The 8,836-nt window shown below is 46.4% G+C and overlaps 2 protein-coding genes across 3 annotated transcripts; one reads left to right on the forward strand and one right to left on the reverse strand.

Annotated features, from left to right (window-relative positions):
- Positions 1 to 2,043: 2,043 nt before the first annotated feature.
- smim15 (small integral membrane protein 15) lies at positions 2,044 to 5,691 on the forward strand. 2 transcript variants are annotated; one of them, XM_035379111.1, is made up of 2 exons: positions 2,044 to 2,172; positions 4,491 to 5,691. In XM_035379111.1, the coding sequence occupies exon 2, from the start codon at positions 4,506 to 4,508 to the stop codon at positions 4,728 to 4,730; it is 225 nt and encodes a 74-aa protein (XP_035235002.1). In that variant the 5' UTR covers positions 2,044 to 2,172; positions 4,491 to 4,505; the 3' UTR covers positions 4,731 to 5,691. The 2 variants fall into 2 exon arrangements, with proteins under 2 accessions (XP_035235002.1, XP_035235003.1); XM_035379112.1 differs by having other exon boundaries at positions 2,120 to 2,172; positions 4,458 to 5,691.
- A 467-nt stretch (positions 5,692 to 6,158) lies between these two features.
- Positions 6,159 to 8,832, reverse strand: ndufaf2 (NADH:ubiquinone oxidoreductase complex assembly factor 2). Its single transcript, XM_035379110.1, has 4 exons — positions 8,556 to 8,832; positions 7,715 to 7,804; positions 7,077 to 7,117; positions 6,159 to 6,650 (listed from the first exon to the last, which is right to left on the reverse strand). The coding sequence occupies exons 1-4, from the start codon at positions 8,665 to 8,667 to the stop codon at positions 6,396 to 6,398; spliced, it is 498 nt and encodes a 165-aa protein (XP_035235001.1). The 5' UTR covers positions 8,668 to 8,832; the 3' UTR covers positions 6,159 to 6,395.
- Between the last annotated feature and the right edge of the window lie 4 nt (positions 8,833 to 8,836).

An 8,836-nucleotide genomic window follows, 5' to 3' on the forward strand; every position in this document is an offset into this window, starting at 1 on the left:
TTGTCCACAAGCTAAATTATATGACTGCGAAAAATAAATGACCTGCCGCGTGAACGGAGCTCGCTGGAATGAACCCTTCCAGCCTGCCACCCCCTCCTCCTCTGTGGGAACCGTGCTCAGTCCAGCTCATAAGATAACTGCAGTACGCACGGGTGCTCGCCTTTCCCCAGTAAACTTTCCCACAGACACCACAGAGAAGGTAGCCAAACTCTTTCACAAATCTTCCACAAATAAACATACACACTCGTAAGTATAACCACATTTTAAAAAAAGAATACTTCATACACAAGAAAAGAAAGTGACACACAAAAAAAAACTGAAAATGAATGAGAAATGCTTGCAAAACATTTTTTTAAATACAGTATTAACTCTACTAACAATGACAATGTATGGTGATACGAGCAAAGATGACTTCTGTTTTATTACAACAGAAAAGGAAGTATGCCGAACATGCCATATCCCAGACATAGCATATGCCAGCGTATGGATCAATCAGCACTGGATTTTCAGACAGTGTGGCCATGATGCATATGGTTGGTGCAGGCAGCTTGCTGGTGTCCAATCCAACAGTGGGATTTTGATGATAGATGGGGGAACAAATACATATTCATCACATACGGAACTGCGCAGCTACGCCAAATGGTATGTTTTGTTTGGAGGGAGTGTGATTGATTTTAATTTCTTAATTTAACAAATCGCAACTTCATCGAAGCCAGATACCTCTTTGCGCTTTCCAAAACTAGTGGCCACAGAGACACAAAGAGTGGATTTCAACTAAACTTGGACGGCAACTAAAATCAGACCACAGGAAAAAGCAGGCCGTTAAAGATCACTCATGTGGGATGGTTTCTGTTCTTGATGCAGAGTTTTTACCGCCCCCAAATATTGGTTTGCTTCAGCGCGATGCAAAACATCTGTTTCGCGCTGCGTCGCACAAACAGGCGCACGCCTTTTTGCACAAAGAGGGCACTTCTGAAACAAAAAAAAAAAAAAACAGCGTCGGGAGACTGCTAAAGAAAATACCGCAGCGTGTTATTGCTTTTGTTTTCCAGAACATTCACACAGCTGGGATTCTTTTCCGAGTTCCTTTATTTTGGCAGCGCTGCTGTTTATACAACGCCATTTCACCATGCTGTCCAAAAGGAGTATGAGAACGCATGAGTGTGCTTGAAATTTCCTCCCTTGATCGTCTGGTGCTGAGATTTCATCGCGTTCGTTCAGCAGTCACTCTTATCCAAAGAAACTGACAATGATCATAAGTGCATCCTCCTGAGTCATGTGAACAATAGTACCATACCATTATGTCATACATTTGTCACTTATTTCCTAGATGTCTTTCACTGGTTCCATTTTTTATTTTTTCCTCATAAAAAGAGGACATTTACTAAAGGTACTTAACTGAAGAGGCCAGCAAGTTTCTCAAACTCAATATGAACTGTAAACCCAGATACTGAGCAATACTGCACCACTGCCACTTCCTCGTGAAATAAAACACTGGGAAAATATGTATCTATCTTGGGAAATAGCTTTTACTCTGCTAGTAAGGGAAATGCATCATTGTCAGGATCAAATCAAAAGTGGCCATTTGGGATTTGGTTCCGTAGGATGAAGTCAGTTAAGCACAAAGGACATTTTCCCTATTTCGTGTGTAGTCCACTCACAAATCCCCCCAGTACACCTTGAAGCAGAAGGGGATATTTCAGTGGTCTGTTTGACGTCTTGATTTCATTATCCTGACATTAAGATCTGTTCCAAAAAGGAACAGACGCCCTTACCCAGTCACCACGCACCAGATTATATGACTCGAATGGGATTTATGGTTCAAAATATTAAATTTACTGAAATTCCAGTTCCAGTGCATAACGTTGCCACATGTTTTTTAATTTGTTCAGCTGCTTCTCGTGTAGCAAACTACTATTCGAAGTACGTAATTTTTGGCCTCAGCAGTCTTTTCTGGGTCACGGAAAAAATTCACACTGGTGGGGACTTGATCCTAGATCCAGGGACTGTTCTCAATAGCAGCAGTAAACACATGCTACCAGTGTGAACCCAGTAAAACTACAATTCCCGAGATGCACGCCCGACAGCATGACGTTCCTTCAAACCACTTCCTCGGTTTGTAGAAGCGGTTTCAGACGGTGAAGTGCCATCCGGTTTTCTTCTGACTGTGGGGTGACTATGAGATTTTCTTTTAAAAAGACGATTTAAAGATTTACCCAATGTAGCTGCACAAGTTGGTTTTTAAACTTCAGTTTAATCTATATGATGAAAGTGAGCTAGATAGTCTGAATATGTGTCCCTTTGTTTGATTGCTAACGTTAGCTGGCAACTATGGCTTGCGGCCGACTCTTGTGTGTTTTAGCTGGCAGCAGCTAGCGCGAAGTTAGTTGTCGTGGATTTTAATATCTAGCTAGCTAGCTAGCGAGTAGTAACGCCGTTACACCACTAAAAGGCATCTAGCCAGTGAGCCAGATTTAACAGTACACCCAGTAACAGTAAAACATGAAATCCGATTCATGACAAACTAGCTCACTAAGTTGCCAACTGGCCTGATAACTAGTTGGAGAAGACGGACCCAGATGCGGAAGATATTAGCTATATAGTTAACTAAGGTTTGATTGGATACCGTCTGTGACTAACGTATAGCTATCGAACACGTAGAAACGAAGAAATCTCTGACATGACAATACTGGGTGGGGATTTTGCTCTTTCCTCTAACGTGCATGCTGGGGGCATCTGGGGACATCTCTTCCCCCTCCACCTCTCACTCTCTCTCTCTCACACACACACACACACACACACACACACACACACACCTACACTTTATTAGAGTCTGGATAAAGTATTAGTTAAGACAACAACGCGCAGATCGTTGGATGTTTCAATTTGAAATCTTTCAAATAAGTTAAAATAATGTATGAAATAAATAAAAAATACCTCACCATTACCTTTGAGACTCGCTTTAGATTTACAATATCTTGCTGCGAGTCTGCAAGGTAAAGGTGAGGTATTTGCACATTACACCTTTCTTTTGCGGCCGTATTTGTATTGCCGTTGGCGTTACCTGACTGACGCGGACGTGAGGTTCTGTGTGCATGTTAAAATGGCAGGCATGTTTACTTTTGTAGCGTTATTCTCCCGTCTCATCAGATTTCCGGCCTAGCCTACGTAGTAAGATTGCTAGCGCAGAAGTCTGGGGCAGGACAGAACTGGTTGTTCCGTCTTGTGCGTGTTTGTGCGCAAGAGAAAACAGTTTTTTTGGGTGAAGGCAGGAGTGGTTTTGAAGACGCCGTGATGGATTGCGTTTTGATAACAGGGACAAAACGGTCTCTCCGTGCGGAATTGGCCCGCGAGTCCGTCCCCACTGTTGACGTAGCCATGGAACGTAACATTAGCGAGACATTCTTGGTGATTCTGGGCAATTTCCGGTTGCCCACAGAACTGAGGAGGCCTTGAGCTCCACATGGTCCAGATGCTGTCTGGGTGCACAGTGGCAGTTTGTGGCGTGGTGTGGCGGTCAGAGCGCTAGACTGTGGGCTCTGTTTTTGGGAGGGGTCCCTTCTTAAAACCCCTGAGCTCAGCACTTTCTCTGTCCACTGGGAAACCGAGGCGGAGGCTGTCTGGGTGACCTCAGGAGCATTTTTTTGGTAAAATTCTATGGCCAAGTTGGTGAGATGAAAACTGCAAACTGACTTATCCCACTGAAATATCTCACTTCTCCTGAAGGGTGTTTTATTTGGGGGTACGTGTCAGTGTTTAATCCAGGAAAATGGTTAGTGGAGGGGGAAGTGCCTCAGAGGGTAAGCAGTGGTGGTGTGAAGTGGCTAGCCGAGGTATTCAAATGGTGTAGTCTACGCCTTACCTGGTGAAAACATGACTATACAAATCCAGTTTTGTTAAATAGGACCAATTTATAGAATTGATCAACTTAGAGTATAATTATATACAGACTGAAAAACGACAGTATGCATTAGGAAATTTTGGTTGCGGCGGACAAATTTGTCTACTCTCGACACTTCAGCAGGTCAACCATTGTTCTGGACCTTTTATTTAACCAATCACTGTGACTGGATACTCAGGTTGTGTTCAGGATGTTGATTGCGGTCTCTCTGGTTGTGTTCAGGCTGTTGATTGCTGTGTCTCTGGTTGTGTGCAGGTGGTTGATTGCTGTCTCTGTGATTATGTTCAGGTTGTTGATTGCGGTCTCTCTGGCTGCGTGCAGGTGGTTGATCGCTGTGTGTCTGGTTGTGGCCAGGTTGTTGATCGCGGTCTCTCTGGTTGTGTGCAGGTGGTTGATTGCTGTGTCTCTGGTTTTGTGTTCTGGTTGTTGATTGCGGGCTCTCTGGTTGTGTTCAGGCTGTTGATTGCTGTGTCTCTGGTTTTGTGTTCTGGTTGTTGATTGCGGGCTCTCTGGTTGTGTGCAGGTGGTTGATGGCTGTCTCTGTGGTTATGTTCAGGCTGTTGATTGCGGTCTCTCTGGCTGCGTGCAGGTGGTTACCTGGACGATGATCGACCTGAGGGCGTGGGCGGAGTACGTGGTGGAGTGGGCGGCCAAGGACCCGTACGGCTTCCTGACCACCGTCATCCTGGCGCTGACGCCCCTCTTCATCGCCAGCGCCCTGCTGTCATGGAAACTGGCGAAGATGATCGAGGCGCGCGACCGCGAGCAGAAGAGGAAGCAGAAGCGGCAGGAGAACATCGCCCGCGCCAAGCGGCTGAAGAAGGACTGAGGCCCCTCCCCTCGGGCCGGGGTCGCCGTCACTGCCACGCCCAGTCACGTCTGGCCCCCCGCCCCCTCCCTCAACATCCACCAAAAGGGGGGCCGGTGCCACATTTCAGATGGGATGCGCTGTGCCCGACTGGTCAACGTGGGGATGGGCGTGTCACCCTGCTGAAGGCCACGCCCCCTCTCTCCGCCTGCTGCGCAGGTGTTGCAGTATTCCGCATTCCGTACCGCTGCGCAGTTCCACAAACTGTCCATTACCGCTCAGCCACCTGCGTCCACCTGCGTCCAGTATAATCCGCTAACTAAAGACCCTTTCAGAGTACGTGCTCATTCTTAAATCTTTTTTTTTAATTTTTTTAATTTTTTTTTTTAAATCAAGTATTTCCATAGTAACTTCGATTTGTAACGTGGATCAAACTGTGCCTTTCAGCAGACAAAAGCTGGTGCATTTTTATTGTTGTTTTTTTTTTCTTCTCATTTTTATTTTCATCGATCAGATTCTGCAAACAGAGGATGCATGTGCTGTAGCGAGGGCCAGTGGGGACTAAAGAAAATCTAAAATATGAAATGAAAACAAAGTGGCTGCAGAAAATCTACTCTGCTGCTTCCATCTACATGATTCCACCCTCAGACATCTATGTTTTATTCCTGGAAGACTGATTTTCTTTAGAGCGTGATTGAATACGGGCACAGAAATGATGTGGATCCAGTAGTGCTGGTTTTCTGTACGAAGTGAGCCCCAAGAATTTTAATCCCCGGTTGTGCAGGAGAAGATGTGTGTGCGGCCAGATGTTCTCCATTTGGTGAGGTGTGGAGATTCACGCCCTGCAAAATTCTGCCCCGCATTGCCCGTGAACTGCTCAAGACCAGTTCAACTTGGCATTTTTTTCCCCTTCCTCCCCCCCCCCCCCCTCTCTTTATTTTGTATAAAACGAGATATTAAAGACCGATTGAGCAGACTTTGAGAACAGCGTCGTGTCTCTCTGTCAGACGTTTGTGTGTCTGTGTTGAAAACGCGTTGAACTCCATGACTCAAAAAAAAAAAAAAAAAAACCCAGTCGTCGTTCAGCTGGGTTCAATTAACGCCCGGTATAAAAAGGATAAATCCTGCTCTCCAGCCCCTCCCGTATGACAGCCCCGAAATAACTGCAGGGGTGTTAATTAGGGACGGGAGAGACGATTCAAGAGCCACGAGCTGGAGGAGCTGCTCCGCGGGCCGACCCGCCCGTCACCTGTTTGAACATTTTGTTCTCGCCACGGCACAGCAGAATGATTGGTCCAAATGAGTGAGTCACTGATAACTTATGACAGACCCGCCCATTTTCAGTTTCACAGTCTCGTCCATTGCTAGCATTCGTAAAATGGCACCCTTATGTGAACCAGTGACGACACACCACCCACCCATAATATTTGCTGCTAGAGAGAGGTCTCGTATTTTCATGTTTTTATTGATGAAATAGAGGACATTCGGGCCAGTCTACATTCTTGCACACTCAACTCTAAAGAGAAGCGCACAGTTCCACGATCTGTCACAAAGGTCAACTGAGAATTTAAGCAAAATGGCTGACCATTCCACAGTCACTCACTCAACTTACCCACTAGAAAAAAACATGGCTAAATAAAAGTATTTCAAATTTGCATGTGCACAGCATGTGGGATGGGTGGGGTCTTATTTTTTCGGGTTGTCCCCTCCCGGGGGGCTCCAGGACCCCGGCTGGAAAGTGTTGGCGGTGCTGACGGGCTCCTCCCCCATCTGGGCGGGGGCATAGTGAGTGGCGGAGGCGTGGCCTTTGATGAGGGTTTGGGCGGGGCGCGCCACAAGCCCCTCCTCGTACTCCTGGCTCTGCAGGGCTAGGTCTCTCTGCTCTACCTCCTGGGCCCGCAGTTTGACTTGCTCCCTGTACCTCTCATTCTGCAGCAGCTCCTGAACGCAACACGCAATTACACGCACACACACACACAATTATACACACAATTATGCATGTACATGCAATTATACACAGGCACACAATTATGCACACACGCAGGTATATGCATATATACAAACATACAGAAAAACACTACTCAGTGAATTGTAACTGGGTCCAAACTGGAGTCACAGAAAGGAAATGAGGATTCTTTAGGGTCACAATAGGGATGGGGGTAGAAGGCTTCATCAAAACTAGCATGTGCTACCAGTGGTATACTGATCTGAATAAACCTTTGTGTTAAATTCTTTTGACTGGTTCAAACAATCGAGTGATTGACAGGTCGTTGCAGCTTCGGCCATTTTGGGACTCATGAAACCTCAGTCTGCCGTCACTACCCAGCACGCACTGCTCCTTTCACACCCAAAGCCGTAATCCCTCACCTCAACTGTAGGGGGCGTCTTCCTTCTGCCTCGAATCCAAGCTGCAGGAGGACAGGGGAACACAAACGTTGTAAATAAAACAGAAAACAAAGCAAAATTACACTGTCCTTTCCAAACCCACAGCAGCCAGTCCCAGGTACTCAACGTGAGCATCAACTTCCTGCATTGCGGGTATTTCTATTGGGGGATACCTGCTTTCTGGAATAAGTGCATTATGGGATAACTGCATTCTGGTTAAGTTCATTATGGGGTAACTGCATTGTAGAATAAGTTGCACTGTGGGAAAAAGTGCATTGTGGGATACGTGCACTGTGGGGTAGCTAAAGCTCATTTTCCACCATCAGGGGAATCTGCCTCTCTGATCTCCCCTCATTAGCATCTGCTGCTTAGCATGCATGAATTCTGCGCTGAACTCCAGTAAGCCTGCCCGCTCCACCCTGCATTTCCCTCCATAGCGAACATGAAAGGGCACAGGGAATTAAACTACGCGGTAATCGCGGGAAAAGGGCAGAGTGGGCGGGAGACTGAGGAGGAGGAGGAGGAAGGATGAAAAGGGAGAAATGACTGAAAGGAGGACAGAAGGAGAGAGAAACTGAAAACTGAAAAGGACACGCCCCCTTGCCCCGCCCCAGTGTTACCGTCCCACTCTGAGGGGATGCTCCCCTCCAGGTACTCGAACTCCTTGGGATTGACAGCCTCTACCGACCTCCTCGATCGAACGCTCCGCCCTGGAACACACAGCAACACGTCACACAGACATGCACACACAAACACACACAGGCACACACATGAACACCAAACATACACACACACGACATGGGGCGACATAGCTCAGGAGGTAAGACTGATTGTCTGGCAGTCGGAGGGTTGCCGGTTCAAACCCCGCCCTGGGCATGTCGAAGTGTCCTTGAGCAAGACACCTAACCCCTAACTCCTAACTGCTCTGGCGAATGAGAGGCATCAATTGTAAAGCGCTTCGGATAAAAGCGCTATATAAATGCAGTCCATTTACCATTTACACACACACACCGAGCACTGTCAATACCAGAGCCCCGTCAATTACAGCAGCGCGAGCAAAAGTTCTGCAGCAAAACGACGCCCTCTTGTGACCACAGAGCAATACTTCTCGATAAGGGAGCCTTACTATTTGTCGGTGATAACATTTTTAAAAATAATTGTACATCAAATCAAACTTAATACCCCCCCCCCCCCCCCCGAGACACACACTCACACACACACACACCTATGACGCGTTGTCCTACTGGTAACAATCACATACTTTTTTCTTTAGGTAATCACCAGTTTGCAAATAACGTTATATATTATTACGGCCAACGTCTCAATTAAATGTGAGAGGAAGCTACATAAAAAATGTACCCGCTGTTCAATACGAGTATTTAGAAAAACGGAGGCAGCTATGCCAAGGAGAAAAAGTAACATGTTGTGCTAGGTAGTTAGCCTACTGCACTTGGAACTCACCCGTCCAGGTCTTTTGCTCTGGTATGAAGAAGTACTTATTCCCTAAATGGTCCGTGCCAACATGTTCTTTGACTATTCTGAACCTTCTGAATAAGGCGGCTAACCTGCTCATTGCTGAAATAGAGAAACTACTGAAATTTTCCTTGATCACAGATTCGTGTGAAGGGACATTTAACCTCAGCTGTCAGAGGCAGCCGAATGCTAGTGAAATTCAAGCTGATTAATCATTGGTCCGTGTGTTTACGACAACCAATGAGCTGTTTCGTTGTTCAAACGTTAAG

Source organism: Anguilla anguilla, chromosome 10 (assembly GCF_013347855.1).
Source record: "Anguilla anguilla isolate fAngAng1 chromosome 10, fAngAng1.pri, whole genome shotgun sequence".
Classification (NCBI taxonomy): Eukaryota; Metazoa; Chordata; class Actinopteri; order Anguilliformes; family Anguillidae; genus Anguilla; species Anguilla anguilla.

Coding starts and splice junctions, on each gene's coding strand:
- ndufaf2 (XM_035379110.1), bottom strand. CDS start 8,667: ATGAGCAGGTTAGCCGCCTTATTCAGAAGGTTCAGAATAGTCAAAGAA. Junction 7,118..7,714: donor CATCCCCTCAGAGTGGGACG/GTAACACTGGGG, acceptor GTCCTCCTGCAG/CTTGGATTCGAGGCAGAAGG. Junction 6,651..7,076: donor AGACGCCCCCTACAGTTGAG/GTGAGGGATTAC, acceptor TGTTGCGTTCAG/GAGCTGCTGCAGAATGAGAG.
- smim15 (XM_035379111.1), top strand. CDS start 4,506: ATGATCGACCTGAGGGCGTGGGCGGAGTACGTGGTGGAGTGGGCGGCC.